This window comes from Xenopus laevis, chromosome 2L, assembly GCF_017654675.1.
Source record: "Xenopus laevis strain J_2021 chromosome 2L, Xenopus_laevis_v10.1, whole genome shotgun sequence".
Classification (NCBI taxonomy): Eukaryota; Metazoa; Chordata; class Amphibia; order Anura; family Pipidae; genus Xenopus; species Xenopus laevis.
In genome coordinates, this window is record NC_054373.1 from 63417488 (window position 1) to 63438420 (window position 20933).

The 20933-nt window shown below is 35.2% G+C and overlaps 1 protein-coding gene across 1 annotated transcript in view; it reads left to right on the forward strand.

Annotated features, from left to right (window-relative positions):
* acaca.L (acetyl-CoA carboxylase alpha L homeolog) overlaps positions 1–20933 on the forward strand; it is a 253393-nt gene that overhangs the window by 83370 nt on the left and 149090 nt on the right. Inside the window, 4 exon segments of the mRNA XM_041581952.1 lie at positions 13544–13567; positions 16429–16572; positions 18578–18680; positions 19444–19551. Coding sequence (XP_041437886.1) covers positions 13544–13567; positions 16429–16572; positions 18578–18680; positions 19444–19551 — 379 coding nt within the window.

A 20933-nucleotide genomic window follows, 5' to 3' on the forward strand; every position in this document is an offset into this window, starting at 1 on the left:
ACTGTAAAAAAAAAGTTGTAGAGCAACACAAGCATACAGAAAGTTTCTTGGGTGACCAAAATGGGCTGTGGTTGGCTAATGGTAGCCCCTGTATAGAGCAGCAGCCTACAAAAGGCTCAGTTTGGTAGTACACATGGTTTTAAGCAACCAAAACTTGCCTTCAAGTCTGTAATACAAAAATAAGCACATGCTTTGAGGCCACTGGGAGCAACATCCAATGGGTTGGTGAGCAACATGTTGCTCATGAGCCACTGGTTGGGAATCACTGGTTTAAACATTCTCATATTTTTGAAGTGTCATTTCAGGCTGTTGTCTGTTTGACATCAACTCAGTTGTTTAAGGCACTGGTGAGGTGCAGAGCAAACAGTTAAATTATTCAAATAGTAAAATGATGTTACCTCTTAACAAGGTTACAGAAATATGACAACTTTGTTATATCAGTTATCTAGGACAGCAAATGTTTAACCCAGTTCTCACTCTCTCTGGTTTTAGACTGCGTCTCCAGGAATATCTAGGACAGCAAATAATCATTCAGCTCAAATTCCACTTTAATTGGCATTTATGCCCCCCCCCATATACTCATTTGAATCCCCCGAGTGGGACCAGCATCACAGTTTAGGAAACTGCTGGTCTATATAATCATCATAAATGAATCTAAATCATCTAAAAGTCACTTTTTTCTCTCTTCCATTTAGAATTATCTTTAAAGAACTAATAAGAGAAACACATTGGGGCTCATTTATAAACACTGGGCAAATTTGCACCTGGGCAGTAACCCATAGCAACCCATAGCTTTTTTTCAGCCAGCTGTTGGTTGAACACCAGAAGCAATCATCTAATTGGTTGCTGTGGGGTACTGCCCAGGTGCAAATTTGCCCAGTGTTTATTAAATTATCCCCATTATATTCTAAAATGTGTTTTGTAGCAATGGTTATGAACTTGGAACAGTATTATGATGCAACTACTGGCATAAAAGTTGATGATGTCAAATGCTTGTATTTTAGATTAAATACAGTAGTAAAAGTAAATACAAAGAAGAGGTTTCATCCTATATTATCATTCAATGCAGCCTGCACTTTTTATAGCCTGTCTCTTGTTATGAAGTTCTTGAGAGCTATATCTCCTAGGGAATAAAGTAGGTATGGAATCCGTTATCCATAAAACTCCGAATTACAGGAAGGCCGTCTCTCAAAGACTCCATTTTATCAAATAATCCAAATAATTAAAAATGTTTTTCTTTTTCTATATGTAATAAAATAGTACTTTGTTCTTGTTCCTAACTAAGATCGAATTAATCCTTATTGAAAAAACCTATTGGGTTTATTTAATGTTTAAATGATTTTCTAGTAGACAAGGTATTTAGATCCAAATTACGGAAAGAACCATTATCAAGATCACCCCAGGTCCCGAGCATTCTGGCTAACAAGTTCCAATCCTGTATAACATTGTACTTTTATTATCATCTCCATGTAAAATTTGACTTGCTTTTTCTCTATGTAATAAAACAGTACTTTGTACGTGTTCCTAACTGAGATATAATTAATCCTTATTGGAAAACCTATTGGGTTTATTCAATGTTTAAATGATTTTCTAGTAGACTTAAGGTATGTAGATCCAAATTAAGGAAAGATCCATTATCAAGAGAAGCCCAGGTCCCGAGCATTCTGGCTAACAAGTCACAATCCTGTATAACATTTTACTTTTATTATCATCTCCATGTAAAAAATTTGACTTGCTTTATGGCATTAGTGCATTACTGGTACTAAGGGATACTTTTACAAGGCGAGCCCTTTGAAAGCCGTTAGTGGAGTAAATGCTACAGGTGTTGATCATATAACATTTATACTGTAAATGTTTGGACAGAGACAACTTTTTTCTAATTTTGGTTCTGTACATTACCACAATGAATTTTAAATGAAACAGCTCAGATGCAGTTGAACTGCAGACTTTTAGCTTTAATTCAGTGGGTTGAACAAAAAGATTGCATAAAATATGAGAAACTAAAGCCTTTTTTGAACACTTCATTTCAGGGGCTCAAAAGTAATTGGACAAATTTAAAAACTGAAAATAAAATATTCATTTCTAATACTTGGTTGAAACCCCTTTGTTGGCAAGGACAGCCTGAAGTCTTGAACTCATGGACATCATTTGACTGCATTTAGCTGGATTTGAGCAGACAGAATGTCTCTGAACACCTCAGAATACATTCAGCTGCTTCTGTCCTGTGTCACATCATCTATAAACACTAGTGTTCCAGTGCCACTGGCAGCCATGCATGCCCAAGCCATCACACTGCATCTGCCATGTTTTACAGATGATGCGGTATGCTTTGGATCATGAGCCTTTCCACACCTTCTCCATACTTTTTTCTTGCCATCATTCTGGTAGAGGTTGATCTTGGTTTCATCTGTCCAAAGAATGTTTTTCCAGAACTGTGCTGGCTTTTTTAGATTTTTTTTTTTAGCAAAGTCCAATGTAGCCTTTCTATTCTTGATGCTTATGAGTGGCTTGCACCTTGCATTGTACCCTCTGTATTTACTTTCATGCAGTCTTCTCTTTATGGTAGACTTGGATATTGATACGCCTAACTCCTGGAGAGTGTTGTTCACTTGTTTGGCTGTTGTGAAGGTGTTTCTCTTCACCATGGAAATGATTCTGCGATCATTCACCACTGTTGTTTTCCGTGGGCATCCAGGTCTTTTTGTGTTGCTTAGTTCACCTGTGCTTTGCTTTCTTTCTCCGGATGTACGAAACTGTCGATTTTGCCACTCCTAATATTGTAGCAATTTCTTGGATGGGTTTTTTCTGTTTTTGCAGCTTAAGAATGGCTTGTTTCACCTGCATGGAGAGCTCCTTTGACCGCGTGTTGTCTGTTCAGAGCAAAATCTTCCACATACAAGCACCCCCCTCAAATCAACTCCAGGGCTTTTATCTGCTTCATTATTAGACCTAACAAAGGAAATTCCCACACCTGCCCATGAAATAGCCTTTTGAGTCAATTGTCCAATTACTTTTGAGCCCCTGAAATGAAGTGATTGTGTTAAAAAAATGCTTTAATGCCTCACTTTTTTATGCAATCTTCTTGTTCAATCCACTGAATTAAAGCTGAAAGTCTGCAGTTGTTTGAGTTGTTTCATTTAAAATTCATTGTGGTAATGTACAGATCCAAAATTTAAAAAAAAGTCTGTCCAAAGATTTATGGGCCTAACTGTATATAGGTTTTTAATTCCAGTCTTGACACTTCCAACTAATTGAAGCTTTTACTGAACTGGCTATCCTAACTTTCTGTAAAAATTATAGTCTAAAAGTAAATGCACAGGCCAACATATAGATTTCCTATTTTATTTTCCCAAGAGCACAATAAGAATATTGCCACCACCTTCTGCCGCTGTTTTCTGTAGTGTAAGAGACAAGTAATTTTGCTATCTATAGGGCTATTGTAATACTGTCTCCCTCCTTCTATATTAGGGTTTTGTAGTGTCAGACTATCTTGGCTTTGCCTACACTACACAGCCAGTACTTCTGAACCATTTCATATACTTTATCATCTACTGAAAATTTTGCAATAGCATAATAATGCCAACTTCCATTGAAGTATTGTCTGTGTATAACCACTATGGAAATAACTGAAATAATTAAAAGTTCACTAGTCTACTCATGGAAGTCCGATCATTCTGTTGCCCACAACTGAAAGACCCATAATCATGCTCTGATTTTGTTTGATGTCAGGTAAAAGATCTACAACTTGAGAGAAAAAACAGGAATAACATTGGCTTTCCACAAAATGGCAAACAGTATTTGATCATCTTGATTTTCATTAAAATATTTTTTAAATGTCATTTTTAATATACAGACTGATATCTAGTTTCCTCCATTTCGGTATTTTTTAAAATGCAGTATTTTTAATTCAAAGTTATCTTTAAGGTATTCTCTTTGCCATGCCTCCTCTTTTGCTTAATTCTCATCAGGCCCAATCTTGCAGCGTAGTTTTATCAGCCGAGCAGCAGTCCATTAATTTTAGTGCAGTGTTTTAAGTATGGGGTGAGCTTGCTATCAATAAATGAGCTGCTCACACAAGGAAAGTAATCAGGATAGGAATAGGACACACAGCTGGGCCCATCTGCTTTCCCCACTCTTTGCACACTTTAAAATAATGCAGTCCCATTTTTATACAATTTCGGCATAATGATCTTCAGTCTTTGTTCACCAGCTTTCTGTTCTTTTATACCATCTATCCTATAAATTGGTTTATTTTTATTGGGGACCAATGTACATTGTGTTGCAAGAAGGAAAAATAAATTCTAAACAGGCACTTTCCAGTACTGTTCCCATATTTACCTTGTGTGTTTTAAACAAAAATAGAAATGTGTAGAAAATGTATTCTGTATCAGGATAGGAAATGTATTTTCTAATATATAAGAAGGAAAAACTGATAAATAAATTAGTAATAATAAAAAAATATATGTATGTGTGTGTGTTAAATGTAATGTCTATATATATATATATATATATATATATATATATATATATATATATATATATATATATATATATATATATATATATATATATTATATATATATATATATTTATATATATATATATATTTATATATATTATATATATATATTTATATATATTTATATTTATATATATATATATATATATATTTATATATATATAATATATATATATATATATACATACACAGTATATACACATATATACACCAGCGCTGTGCAATATGTTGGCGCTTTAAAAATCCTTGATAATAATAATACAGTGTATATTAAGCACCAATTTTGCACAAATAAGTAAATATTACTTTTTAGCTTCTTCTGCAAATTAGATATTTCCCAAGTTTTTTGTTTCTTGTTTTACAGTTATTGTAAAATCTAGTGTAAAAGCATTCCTCTTGTGCTAATGCCATAGTGAGTAAACTCCTATCTAGGCATGTCCCTTTTCCCATCCTGTTTATATAATATTTTCCATCCTTTAGTTCTAGAATATGGACTGGCTTTATATAAAAGCATAAAACATGTACACTATGGGTCCTATTCACTAATATTCAGATTTCCTTTTTTTTTCTTTAAAACTTGAAAAATTTATTAAGTAAAAACCATGAAAAACTCTCCAAATAAAAGCAGTCAGTGTCCTATAGAAGTCAATGGGAGCTGCAATGATTCTGTTGGACTTTTTTTTTAAGCATTCAGACTTTTAGAGGTTTGGGGATATTTTTCTCTAGTAATTGCCTGAATTTTTTGGAGGTTTCAGAGATATTAATATTTTTGAATGCAGTGTTAAGCGTTTTTTTCCATTTGTACTTTTTCTATTCAGATCTACTAACTTTCATAGCATTCGTGGTTTCATAGAATTGGAGTAAAGGTGTTTCAAAAAGCTCTAATACCACTAAAATTCGACCTTTTATAAATTGACTTCTATACAAAAAATGGTATGCCTGTTCTGTTTTTTTAGTATTCTACAACAACATATTTTGTCGTCAGTATAAAGGCCTACCACATAAACTTTTACATACTTATAGTAAACATCACAGGAGAGTTCAGTCTTATTATTTATATGTTATAAATACTGTTTCTTTTTAAAAATAGTGAGAATAAAATGTGATTAACAGCAAAAACCATTCCCACTCCTTCAGTTTTAGGTTTTCTCTGTTTTGGACTTACCTGAATGAACTTTCATATATTCATTTGTTAGAGGTTTTTTAAAACTCAGTCAGGTACTTTTCTATGATCTTGCAGTATTCACAGCTTAAATCTCTCCATTTATGTTAATGATTTAAATCTTCCTGTGATTATTAGAAATGCTTAAGCATTTTAAAGCAGTATCCGATGCCCCAGTAATCAATTCTGTATGGGCTTTTAGTTGTGGATAGGTTAATTCCAGGACCACATAGACGTCATTCCATATTTAAGATGCTATGCTGTGCCCTTTATGGGATCATTGAGCGTTCTTTTATGTCATACAGGCTAGAAAGTGAGCACATTCCATCTTTTCCACAGCAGCACAGCATAAACTAACATTTCCAGTTAATGGAGAAGGACTAATGAAAAATGGGATTTGCCCCTGCAGTGTGAAGGCACCAAACTGGAAAAAAAGGGATGACAACAAATACAGTGACTTTGAACATGGCCACCTTAATCAAGGAAAACAGTGTTCTGCCTATAAAACATGGTTGTAATAATCCTTTTAATATTTTTTTAATGTGGACGTGTTATTCTCCACTAATACATAATACATAAATATGAACGTTAGAATATAGAATATACATTTACAAATGATTATGCACTAGGATTGATACCTGTCAGGTTTTGACCCGGACAGCCCGTTTTTTTTGAAGGGTGCCCGGGTCAAAACTGCCTGCATGGTTTTCCAAATTAGGAAAACCTGGCAGGATTCCCTTTGATTGACACAGCGATCGGCCAAACATTGATCCCAACCCATGGCCCCTCCCCCTGACAGCATACTTACCCCACAATGTCACAGTACTGCCCCGTTAAGTCATGGTCCCACCCCCAGTCCAGAGTTTATCCAGAAGAAAGGTGCCAACCATTATCATGCTAGTTGCACTGGTTTCTGTGCTGCCATGTAGTAATTATCTATATTAATTACTTTATATGTATATACCTTATGTTGTGACTTTAATATTCGATGTGTACTGGATATTTTGAGTTGGCCCCTAAACTCAGTAAGTGACAGCAGCACAGAGCATGTGCAGTGAATCCGCAGAAAAGAAAATGGGGACCTACTGGGGCATCTTTGAAGGATCTTTACTGCTAAAGGACTGTGGTTGCCTTGGGCTTGTACAGAAGCTCAAACATAATGTACAACATTTCTAGGGATGCACCGAATCCAGGATTCGGTTCGGGATTCGGCCAGGATTCGGCCTTTTTCAGCAGGATTCGGATTCGGCCGAATCCTTCTGCCTGGCCGAACCGAATCCGAATCCTAATTTGCATATGCAAATTAGGGGCGGGAGGGAAATTGCGTGACTTTTTGTCAGAAAACAAGGAAGTAAAAAATGTTTCCCCCTTCCCACCCCTAATTTGCATATGCAAATTAGGGTTCGGATTCGGTTCGGTATTCGGCCGAATCTTTCATGAAGGATTCGGGGGTTCGGCCGAATCCAAAAAAGTGGATTCGGTGCATCCCTAAACATTTCTAGCCTACTTTTTTTTTTTTTAAAGGTAAATTTTATTGATTCTAACAACAATACAAACAGACTAACACAATACAGTATCACTTAAAATTATAGTTGTCAATATGTATAAAACTGTATTTAGTGGTATGAAGCAGGTCACACACATGCAGATTAAGAGGATAGGCTAAGTGTCCAGGCAGTCCTGATCACACCAGTCCCCCCCAAATCTTGTCAAACCTATCATATGCCTCCCTCATTTCGTAGGTTAATTTTTTAGAGGAAAGGCTCCGTCCACCAACTGTCTCCAGAAAATTTAGCGGGGGGGGGTTCCCCGGGGGGGGGGTTCCCCCGGGGGGGGGGTTCCCCCATCCAGTGCTTAATTGCTGCTTTTTTTTTAGCTTAGAACATGAGCGTGCGTAAACACACTCTTGTTGCTAGCCTACTTCTTTAGTTAAGTTTTACTTCTCCTTTAAATATGGCCAAGAGTCTGCACAAAGGCATTTATACCATCTGGAGAAGTTGATTATTTTTAGTAGGTCAGCATTTTAGTTGTAAATCGCTGCAGTTAGTTTGTTGCTTTTGACAAAATCACACAAAACCCTCTTTATAAATAAAGCAAAAGGCCAAGTAAATAAAAAATTCAAAGGCTCCTCACTGGATGAAAAAAAAAAAGTCAGGTCATACTTGAATTGCTGATGTGAGCCAGTGAACAAAATAACACATTTACCTTGTTTCGGGGGTGGACACTGGGGATATATCTAGTTTAACTAATATTTTGATTTATTTGATGTGATAGAAATAAACTAATTTTGAAATGTCAGAAAAAAAACTGCTTACTTTCTGATCTAATAGCCAGGTAAAAGCATCCCATCTATTTGCTGAACTTTGTTTTATTGCAAGATCTCCAAATCACATATATTTCACAGCTTGCATGCTTTAATATGTCATAGACTTTTATTTATACATACAGCTGAGTCTACATCATTAAATTCTCAGTAAGGGAATAGGTTATTGGTGTACCTCTCCCTAGTCTCCTCTACACCCCATTAGCCTCTGCTTTCTGTGCAAAAACCAAAAAATCAATTTGGCAGAATGCATAGTGTAGTGTAATCATCCACTTACAGCCCTTAGTTTGCATATCTATGAATTCCCTTTTCCAATCTTGTACATAATTATACACAACATTGTACATACAAGAAGGAGACAGTTATGTGGAGCACAGTTAAAATTACTACTGATGTCTGCCACACTTTTTGCTGCATATTCAGATGAGATTTGACAGAAACTGTCAAAGAATAGAATCCAAACTAATATTGTAGTACACCAGCATTTGATGACTGTTTATGGAAAAAGCCTGAGGCGCTGTCAAGGTGGGTTTTTCTTGTATTCATATCTTAGTTGTATGCATAGAACATTTCACCCACTCTTTATAGAATAGAATTACAGTGCTTGCAATCTGTAGAAATGTTAATCAGTCTTTCTCAAAATCCTTAGAGGTCATGCACAAACTTCGGAAAGCAAACATCTGATTGGATGTTGGGTGTTTTTGTAGGGCACCTATTGCCTCAGTGTGCATTACCCTGTTATTGTGTTTAAAACAGAGCCTGCCATCAGTTCTATAAAAAAAAGTTCTATAAAATGTTTTTGATTAAAAAAACAACCAAATTATTCTGCATGGACTTAGTATGTGCTTCTACTGGATATTAAAGCTGACCTAAACAGTTGGAGGAACTGACAAATCTACAAATCTTTGCAAAATCATTTCCCTCATTTGACTGAATGGCAAATCGTAACTCTGTGGTATAGGTGTTTTAAAGCACAACAAAATTTAAAGATTTAGATGTAGCCAACCTTTTGCAGCAGTTTTGGGATATGTATGTATCACTTTTGGTCACAGTTCCAGGGTGATTCTGCCAGATCTACTAGACTTGAAACTGGTTGTTCAGCTTAATTGGATGACACTTTGATTGGGCCATTTGAGAACATTTCATCTTTTGTTTTTCTGCCACTTTTATCCAAATTTTAGTTTCTTAGAAGACTGCAATAGGTTATCTTGCAGTAATTTGGCATTTTGTTGTACCATCCATCTCCCCCTCACCCATTTTTTGTGAAACTGCATGCCCCTAGCCACATGCCTATAGCCTAACAGCATGACGCTATGACATGTAAGACATATTTTCTGTATAGGGTCCCAAGCCCTTTGCCTAGCACGTGAGGTTATGGGCGCCTATATAAAACATTTAATATCCCCACACATACACAAAATTTCTTAACCCATAGCTTTCCACTGGCTACTTGCTGTGAAACTTGTGAGAAAGGGGGTAAGCCTATTCTGATACAGTTGGATCAGATATTGTTGTCCCAAACCACTGTGAAGTATGTTTTTATATCATGCTGCTGGATTGCGAGCAGCGTTCCTTAAGCAGGGACTTCATATAGAAATAAAAAGCCATCTTTCAACACAACAATGAAATGAATGAAAAACAAGGCCAAGGTAGCATTGTTGGTTCTACAGCATAGTAAAGCATTTATAACAATGTCATAAAGGCCAATTTGCTTCATTTCTTAAAATAAAAAATATCACAGACATATTGTTATTCAGTTAAGTAAGGGAATTTGTTAAGGGTCTGAATACAATTGCAGGAAACTAAGAAAAAACTTCAGAGCAAGAATTGTACATCTTTGAAAGAGTTTCTATTATGTTGCTCACCTTGAATAAATAGTTGTTTTCTCCATTTATAGCCATACCATATATGGGTGTTGTGTTCAACAGGGAATCCTGCATTTACTAATGCATGTATCACTTTGGCAGGCTTCATTAATAGCACTTTTTAAACAGCTGTAAATAGTGATATAAAAGGTTCCATTTTGGCTGAGGTTTCTACAGGTATGGAACCTGTTATTCAGAATGCTTGGGACCTGGGGTTTTCTATATAACAGATCTTTCAGTAATTCTTCATAACTTAAGGGTTGTGACACGGGCAGATTCGTGGTGATTTAGTCGCCTGGTGAATAATCGACTCTTCGTCTGGGCGTCAAACTCCCCGAACTGCCTTTGCGTGTCTTCCCGTCTTCTATAATGAAAAGTCTCCTTCGCTAAAGCACACGCGACACACATTTTCCCAGGTCGCCCGAAGTTGCCACACAAGGAAACTTTGGGCGACTTTCGGAAAACGAAGCACTGCTTTAGCGCAGGCGACTTTTCATTATAGTGGATGGGAAGACATGCGAAGGCAGTTCTGGGAGATTGACGCCCAGACGAAGAGGCGATTATTCACCAGGCGACTAAATCTCCCCAAATCTGCCCGTGTGTCTCAACCCTAAGCCTACTATAAAATTATGTAAAGCAAATTTAAGGGTTTGCCCTGCTTTTTTGAGTTTATGAACTGCCAGGTTTAGAACCTGGAAATCAGGCATGAATTAATCCAGCAAACAATAGCATTGTATGAGCAGCTAGGTTTTACTGGTCTAGGACAGTTAGAGATATTTGACAGTTTATTTCTTTCATAATAATAAGTAACCCTTTTGGGCATGAACACACATGCGGATCTTCGCCGTGGTTCATGCCGCGGTTTTTAAAAAAGCTGACTGCCTTATATCTGCGTAATTATGCTAGCGTAACTTGCCATTGCCTTAAAGAGATACTGACACCAGAAAATGAACCTATTTTTATATCTACCATAAAGTTGATTCTGCATGCTTCTTATAATTTTGCAAAATCAGCATGACCTATCGGTAACTTTTAATGCACATTCATATTTTGAAAAGTAGTTTTTTAGTGTCAGTATCACTTTAAACTTAAACCGTTAGTGGTATGTATGTAGCGGTCGGATTTTTTTTTTTAAAAAAAACGCAGCGCAAACCACGGTGCGAACCGCGCAGAAAACATGCCGACGATCTACATGTGTGTCCAAGGGCCTTTATGTTTTAGTATTAAATACTTCATTGTCAATGCTATATAATGGTATTTAGTTTTTTTCTCCTGCCAATATTCCAAAATTAAACATGACGTTTATCCAAAATTATGTCAAGTATAATTCATAGAAGATATTGACTTTACTTTTTAGTGTTCTTATATAGAATGCCATGGTTATTTAATAAGAAGCTGGTAGGGAATCTTGAATCTCTCATGGTTACTTATTGAAAGAAGTGTGGCCCCAAGGCTGTCATATAACACAGATTACTACATTGTTTATTTAGTAAAAATAGCTGTCATTGCTATATAACATACCTCCCAACGTTTTAGAAATAGAAAGCAGGTGAAAAAGAGTTTTTGCACGTAGTATGGCAATTTTTTTGACCATGCCCACTTTTTGTGACCACACCCCCAAACTACCATGTTCATTTTACAAAATTTGGCAGGTTATAAATGTTTGAACACATTTCTGTGGTTTTTATGTTATTACAGTTTTGTTACAAAGTATCAGCCAGCAAAGCTAAGTAGTCAGACAGATCAGCAGGAGAGCAGGGGGCTCCGAAAAAAATTATTTTAGCTTTTTGAAAAGTAAACCTCATTTCAAGCAACTTTGCAATATACATCAATTAAAAAATATGCAGATTTTTCATGATTTTTAATGGTTTGGAACAATTCCCTAAGCCTTGCCCTCTTCTCTCCTACTGATCTGTCTGACTTCCTTGCTCAGCTGGCTGAATCTGTATCAACAGACAGCCTACATCCTCTAAACCCCAAATTCCCTGCACACGTGATTTCAATAAGGAATGGAACATCACAGCACAATGCATTGTGAGCTATGTAGTTTCTGCGTGCTGTCTGTAAGCTGTGGAGAAGTTTGTAACATCAGTGTTTAGTCCCTCCTTGCCTGCCAGGATTTCAAATGATGCAGAAAGAGAAGAACTGTTAAACAGCTGGATTTCAGCATAGAAAATGGCATTTATTGATACATTTTGAAGAAACAGGTAACTGTGATTGGTATATTAGGAGTTTCTGTGTGGCCTCTATATCAAATTTTGGTTTGGAACCTGGAGTTCCCCTGTAAGGACTCGGCTTGGTCAGGCACGGGGATTCTGCTGAAAAATGCCAAATACTGAACCAAATCCTGGATTCAGTGCATCCCTAATATCAGTGTGATCATACACAGTTCCTTAGATCAGTAACTACCAAGGAGTTATTTTAATTTTTTTATTTAATTATGCTTTTTTACAAAATGTTTCATCTGTAGCTGTTTTCTATTGTTAAATGCATTATTATTTTCTGACATTTAATATTATGAAAATATATATATGTAACACATTTTTTATGTGTCCAAATTAAAAAAAAAAAGATGTTTTTTTGGGTTAGAGCATTTTACAGCAACATGAAGGATTCACTTGAGGGAGTGAGAGAAATTTATTTTGACATAGTAGTCTTTCAAATTGCATGTTGTTGGCAGTAGTAATCTAATTATAACTGCACACTGACCAATAGGGCCTTGTAATTCTCTCATTGTATGATTATCAATCCTTGTGTGTATGTTTTTTTTGTAAACAATAGCAGCAGCAGAGTTGATCACCCAAATAAAAAACAAGCTTGGCTTGTTTCACTTTCACTAGTGTGTTTATGAGGTCACTGTCCAAAATGTGAATTGCATGGGGTTATTCTGTAGTGATCCAGGTGTACTAATATCCAAAATAATTGCATTTATTTAATCACCATTCAAAATATGGGTATATGCAGGCCCGGTTTGTGGCAAGGCCACAACGACGACGACACGGGAGGGGAAGGGAAGAGAGACGCTGAGGTGGAAGGGGACACAGACAGAGAGGGGTATGCATACTGGGAGGCGATGAGCGGAGATGGCCTAGGGTCGCCCCGTTTGTAAATCCGGGCCTGGGCATATGACAAAGATGCCCAACATACCAGGGCAAGGATTTGGAGGTTTGGCTTCATATACAGTTTATATCATGATACTTAACCAGTCAGTGTTTTATTTCATCAAGATGAAGTAATGTTTCTTGTGTAGATGACTCTTGCTCCAAAGTTTATTGGAATGTTCCCATAATGCTTTACCACAGTTGATCAAGCACTATTGGTACACTTCAGATCTACAGGTCGGAGAGACATGATCTAGAAAGATAAGCTAAGAGCCTTAAAAAATGATGATCATATTTAATAAAATCATTTCAAAACCACATTCTTGTTTTTTACGTGCTGACCAGATACATAAAATGTCTCGTGAATTTTTCCTGATGTTCCAATGTTTTTTTTTTCCAGTCCTGTTTTTAAAACAATGTATGATTTAGCATTCTACATTAGTTGATGGAATAATGATGTTTCTTATGAGAGCGAATGTGAACACCCGGCTTTTGGTTTTAGCTTCACTTTTCATTAATGAGGCTTTCACTAATCTAACCAGCAAATAATTAACTGTGGTTTTTTGATTACAGAGGGAACATCCCCACGCTTAACAGGTATGGCATTCAGCTTCTTTTCAATTTCTCTCTGTTGTATTTTGGAACTGCTTTGTAACACTAATAACAAAATAGAGAACTGTTGTGTTAAATATGAACCATTCTTTTTAACAGATGCTAAAGAGCATTCAGAAGGCTTACTATATCCGCACACTTTCAAGTTGCTCAGAGATGCAACTTCCAGTAATTTCAGCTAACAGAAATGCAGCCTGCAAAATGCAAAATTGGCTGAATGCTGTCTTTTTTTGTACTTGCAAGCTGCATTCTAAATTGTAAATAAGGCCTAACACTAAGGCCTAAGAAACAATCATTCATTCAGAGTAAGATGCGTGACTGGGTATTTTTTCAGTCATCTTCCAGTCTTTTTATATTATTTGCAGTTAATCATTTCAATTACATATCCCCAGCAATTCCAATACATGGGCAATGACCTTGTCAAAAGGAAACCATTTCTCAGATTTTGATCTATCTTTAGCAAAAAACATGAACAGTTGCACCATAAAGTGAAATTGTATAAAAATAATTCAAATATCATGTTCCTTTGCGCTATATTTCATATATTACATCTGAAAAAAGGAGAATAGTCACAGATTTCATAGCAGATAACAGATAAGCTTAGTAGAATACCATTGTACTAGACAGAACTTATTTATCTGTGATGTAACATGTGCCATTTAGCCTTATTTCAATATAAAGAAAAACCGTCATGGATAAACAGCAGCTTGTTTATATGAACTATTGTAGCATTTCTGAAGCAAACACATAGCTTTTACCAGTTCAGGGCAACTTACATAATATTTTATTTACTTTGATACACTTTTAATTTTGTGTTAATGTTCCTTTAAAGGTAGCATCAAAAAAATTAAAAAACAATTCGTTAGTATACATCGAAAAAAAAAACAAAACACCAAGACAAATGAAACTTTAAAATAGCAAAGCCTTTATTAAGAAATAACTTACTGAAACTGTTCATAGCACTAGTTAGAATACAATTGCTATATTCAGTTTGTTTGTTTGTTTTAGTGTTCCTGAACACTGTCCTTATATTTACTTTACTTTAGTCAACTCCATATAGGGTAAACCCACTGTTTTTTGTAACAAACTAAAATTACTGGAATTTAAATGTGATGCGCAACTAACATACTAACACACTAAAGTTTTTGGCTTCTAGACTTAGGAATGAGAAATATCCTTTATTACAGAATATTGAATTGTTAGTGTAACAAAACTTACTTACATAGGGGACAGGTATAAACTTCACCCCGAAGGATTGACATATTGTGTTCACACTACTCATTCAGATCCTTAGAAAAATGATTTACCAAACTGGAATGAATCGTAAAAGAGCAGAAAAAAGTGGTTACCTTCTAAAGCTCCAGTAATGTTTTACTAACCAGTAAAGTTTTGTTTACACACTGTAAAATGGTGGAGCAATAATGACTCAACCCCTCAATAACTTATTTTTAATTCTTGTTTTAATTATATGCAGTACACAAGTAAATAGTGAAACCATGTTGGCTCATTTTTCATTATGTCAAATGTGAATTCCAAAGGGGGGTTTGCACCCCATTATGTTTCTTTAAATAGCAACTAAATTCTTATTAGAGTTCATGAAACCTAAAGGGCATTGGCCAATATTAATAGATGTTTAAAGGAAGCAGAAATAGAATCTTGTAGAAAGTAATTTGTCTTTAGAGGGCAGTGTGGCTGTAGCTTTTATTGATTTCCAAGGTACATCCACTCCTTAACACATGCACAACAAATATTTCTTTAGGTTTCATTTGCCTTCATATCATTTAATTACCAGTTTTCTGTAACCAATATTTTGAACTTAATTAAAAACGAAAATAACTTTAGTTTATTATAAACACTTCCCTGCCAATTTTTATGATATATGATACATGCAGTGAAAATAAAAATACCATAAAAATAATTTAATGGCTCCAATTAGAGTCTTCTTTGATGTGAGCACCGAAACAAACTACAGTTTACACCAGCAATCTGTGCAAATTATATTGTTTAAATGCTGATTCCTTTATTGGCTTGTGCCTATTTTACAAAGCAAATACTGTATATGTGGATTTTTTCATACTCATTACATACTGGTTTGCTTTGTAAGGTTCACTATTTAGTACTGATGCCAGTCTTAATCACAGAGTAATAAAGAAAAATTTGAACCCTGAAAAGTATGTCTTGATACAAATTCAATGCACTATTGAGCAATAAATTAGAACACCACGGTAACTCATTCTTGCAGCAACAGAAAAATATATACTTGCAGGATATTTTTTCACTTCCTGGGTAGTGTATTATATATCATAAAAAAACGTAAATAATGATAAATGGGGCAGATTTATTAAGGGATGAATAGTACATTTGAATATGAATTTGTGTCCTTGACCATGGAAACAGTTCAAATTTGAATATTTGGCAACTAAAACCTGCCGAATTCATTAACAAGTCAATGGCAGAGGGACCCATTTGAATATGTTAATATCCTAGTTTTTTTCGGAGGAAAATTAGATTCGAGTTTTTTTCATATTCGATTCAAATATGAAATTAATTTTAGGATCGTTCTCATTCGAACTAATTTTAGATGTTTGAATTTTTTCATAGATAACCTTCCATTCGAGTTTTAAGTACATTCGAATTTATTATAGTAAAAAAAATTGCATAAATTTCAAATTCGACCTTTGATAAATCTGCCAATTAATGTTAATGCTATGTTGTTTAAAAACAGCAGTTCAATTATCTGTAGTAAAAACAATACAAAAAAAACTACCATATGTGTGTGTAGGATAGATAGAGGGTATGCTGCCAATATAAATTCATAACAAGGGTTGTTATCTTTTGCTTTTAAGAATGTCTTTCTCTTCGAACCTGAACCACTATGGAATGGTTCATGTTGCCAGCGTCAGTGATGTGCTACTGGATACCTCTTTTACGCCTCCCTGCCAAAGGATGGGTGGCATGGTTGCCTTTCGGACCTTTGAAGATTTTGTGAGGTATGTCCATTCTTAGCATCATGCTAATGCTAATTTAACAGATTTTTCCACAAATAGCATTCTAGTTTGCCATAACTTCAGATATTGTTTGACGTTTTTAAAGTTTTTGTAGGGTATGTCACCCGGCTTGCATTTGACTGGCCTAGCCGGAAAAACACCAGCTAGATATGGTATAACAAATTTATTGGCAATGTAGTTCCTGGTAAATTTTTAATTGTGATCTTCTCCTCCCCTCCCTAAAGCATTTAACTGATAAAGCTTATCTTTTAAATCCTCCCTCCCTTCTGCTACAGCTTACGTTTCCCCAATGACCCCATTTTCCGGCTTATGATATAACCAGCCTGCCCATTCCTCACCGCAGTGACATCGATAAATTGGAATCCCCCTACAGGCTGGAAAAAAAAATGCAGAAAGGTGGCAACCCAATCCTCCATTGTTATCAAGTCATGCTCATTGGTTGCAAGGCCATTTCCTACTATCTTGTAGGCTGCTGGCCAAACCCATAACAACTTTATAAAAAGTAGGCAAAACAGAGCAATTGGGAATATTTTACATGTACCTCTCATTTTGGTCTGAGATAAAAAGACAAAATATGTACGGTAATAAAAATAAATATCAAGGTATAGTAGTCTTGTAAATACTGAGACCTCTCTAAAGTCCAGTGTGGTAATAAAAGAAATGAAAACACATATTTTAACTCTTTTTATGTTTTTTTGGAATATAAAGACTAATTAAATATGAAAATGCATGATGCAGTATTTAGTCATTGAAAGGATACATTGCAGGAATATTGCAACTACATATTTACTTATTAACAATTTAATCTTTTGTTTCCATCGTTCACTGTTAAAAGAACATTAGCCAAGGCTTGACTGCAGTCATTTGAGGCTCTTGAAGTTATTTTTATTTCTGCAGGACTCCTCTTTTCATGAATAATATCCTCTTTTTAATCCCTTTGCGTCTTTTGCTAAGAATTTTTTTTTAAACGACATATAAAATGAAACAATAGAGCAGAGATATGGAATGAACTGCATACCTGAATATATTTATTTTGCTTTTCCTCAATATTCTGTTGAGCTCTTCTGTTTTGTTTGCATTGTACAAATATGGAGTGTTTTCTTTCCCCTTAAACAAAATTATCTCCAAGAACATGGCATGCATTTTAACCAGATGGCAGGGATTCTCAGCATCTATTAACTAGTGATAATCAGAAATGGAGTGGAGTCTATTTGATTGGCTTTGTGGGATATTCAATGGTTCCACTGGGTGTATACGACTATTAATAATGTTCATCCCTATCATTTCTAGACAGATTGTTTCCCACACATCTTATATGATGTTCCCCTAGGCTGCTCCTGCCCTTAGGAATAAAAGGGTGAAAACTAACATATTCAAGCTTGTCACCGTAACCCCCCCCCTTTCCATTTTGTCTCATAACAGTTTCAAGTACTGATCTTAAAGCTTTGAATAAGCGCCCCTAACGTTCTTCATTATTTATTTTTCCTGCATTACTCATCACATGCATTTTGGGAATGGGAAATGGTGTCTCTTTGGGGAGTGTAGGAAATACAAGAATCTGCTTGCACAGTGAGGAATGAAATGTCAGGAAGAATTAGGCATAGCCATATAGTACTACCCAGCAGGGACCTTCTTCTCTTGATTCAATGGGTGTGCCATCTGTTTTTGCATGTGTGTGGATGAACCCTCCTGGGAGAAGAGGTGATTACCCAGCACTCATTGCTCACGTCATAGTCTTTTCTTTTAGTTGCCTAATGAGAGACCATTAGAGCAGTGTAACTTTTTAAACCAGGATCTTTGTGGGACTGTGAAATATGCAAATCACTCATATGTAAACTACAAACAATTAATTTTTTTTTTTTTTTAAATTTAAGTAAATTTTGTCATGTGAGGTTAGTACAGCAAATAATATAATTCAGAAATGTCTTGTTTTAACCAGCCTGAATAACATACATGCCAAAAATAGGTCTGTAATTTTTTTTTCCAGATTATTTGATGATGTGATGAGTTGCTTCTCAGATTCACCCCCTCAGAGCCCTATATTCCCTGAAGCTGGTCATACTTCACTTTATGATGAAGATGATAATAAGGTAGCTATCAGTTACTTTGTTTCTTAGAAAAAGTTATGTCTACACTACAATTGAAATACCATCTCTGAAATATTTATTGTATACAGGGATGTATAAATTGACATACTTATTTGTATACTCTCATACTTGCACCATTGTGCACAAATGCACATGTTTATATCCACAAGCACATGCAGCCTAGCACACATTAGCCTGATATTGCAACCTTGCTTGCACACAACATATTCCAAAGTTTTGTAAAATCACTCTGACTTTTTTACATCCGGTGAAGGGAAAAATTACACTTTGTACCTTTCCCCCACGAAAATTGGACCAGTGCTCAAAGATGGTACTGTATAAGCCCTCATGATCGAGTAGAAAGATTAGCACCTCATGTGGCAATGGTACTTCAATTCTGCTGACTGTGGGTGTTCTCTAGTGCACCCTTTTAAAGATCGTGCAAGTCAGGAAAGCCAAGACATGAAAGTGACAAGGGTTCTATGTATTTTCCATTCTTTGCACCTTGTGTCAAATTTTCAGTTTAGCTCTATGTGCAGATTTCAGCAACTGATATTATGGCTGGGGCACAAGGACTAAGTGTATGGATGCTAAAGATTATAGTTTTTGAAATGTTGGCATTAGTTGGGGAAAAATGTCAAAATAATTTTGAAAGTTAGCTTCATATCCAATTGTCCACAGTGCACATATATGGTACATATTGAGATTAGATGTGAATATCTTCAGGTTTTCCTTTACAATAAAATAGCTGTATTTCCATTTGCAGAGCTCCAGAGATGAACCTATCCACATCTTGAATGTTGCCATTAAAACAGATTGTGATATTGATGATGACGGATTGGCAGCCATGTTTCGGAATTTTACGCAGAGCAAAGTAAGCATAATGCTTTATTTAAAAAAAAAAAAAAGAAACCCGCTATAAAAGTGAAAGAAATTGAAGTCAGATCCTGAGGCAACCCAATCTATTTGTTAAATTAGCCAGTCACCCAGGTAGTGGGTAGGACTGGGCTGATCTGATTGCTTGGCCCCCGTTCCAATGATTGGATCATAACAGGACCCTGATTTTCAAACTTGCCTTATCCATAGCCAGGTATTGGTTGAGCAGGCCATTGTTTTGTCCCCATACCCAGGCCAATACACCCCCAGCTAGCTCTGTAGTGGCAATCTTAATTGACTTATTAAAAGAATAACACAGCAAGTTGCAAAATACTGCTGAAAAACAAAATGTTTAATTTGGTTGCAGTTTATGAAACACACTAATAAATCCTTTATATCTCAAAAACAAAGAAAGTATTTTTCAAGCATCCACTACAGTTTGGGTGTATGTTTAGATCATAGATTATTCCCTTTTAATAAGTGTGCAAAATAAAATTCTATTGGTGTAATTGTAATGCTCATTTAAAAAGCCCATAGAATTTCATCAAAGAATTAGGTATAATGTAGAAGGGGCAAAAAAAGGTGCGCTGGCCACTTAGATTAATATGAATCTTCAATGTCCTTATATATATATATATTATAGAACATATATAATATATTCATAAGAAATTATCATACAGCAAAAATTAACCCAAACATAATTTTTATTAGTTTGTCTGCTTATATTTTGCAGACCAAGGATACAAATTATTGACTGAAATGTTAAATTTTAAGTTCATCTTTAAAACTATACATTTAATCTAAAGTTAATTGAAAGATGAACTTAAAATCCAAATGATATTTTGAGACTATTTGTAACTGAGCGTCATTTTTTATATTTTTGTGGTTTGGAATTTATCAGCTCTAAAGTTTTTCAGTTGCTATATGGTCACAACCTTAGCAATCAGGCAGTGGTTTGAATGTGAGACTGGATGATGAATAAGAAAGGGCCTGAAAAGAAAAAAAAGTAGTAATAACAATAGCATTGTAGCCTCATTTTTCACTGAATAATTTTTCACTGCCAAGGTTAGTGACTCGTATATGAGAGCTGGAAGTAGAAGAAAAAAATTACAAAACAATAAAACATTTAGACCAATTGAAAATCTTGCTAAGAATAGCACATGTTATAACATACTAAAAATTACCATTTAATACATATGGACCCACTTGTATTGATTATTGATTGCTTTGTATATATATATATATATATATATATATATATATATATATATATATATATATATATATATATATATATGCTCAATGTATATGCTCATTCATTATAAAACACTGCGGAATATGTCTGCACTTTATAAATATGGGTTATTATTATTACTAATA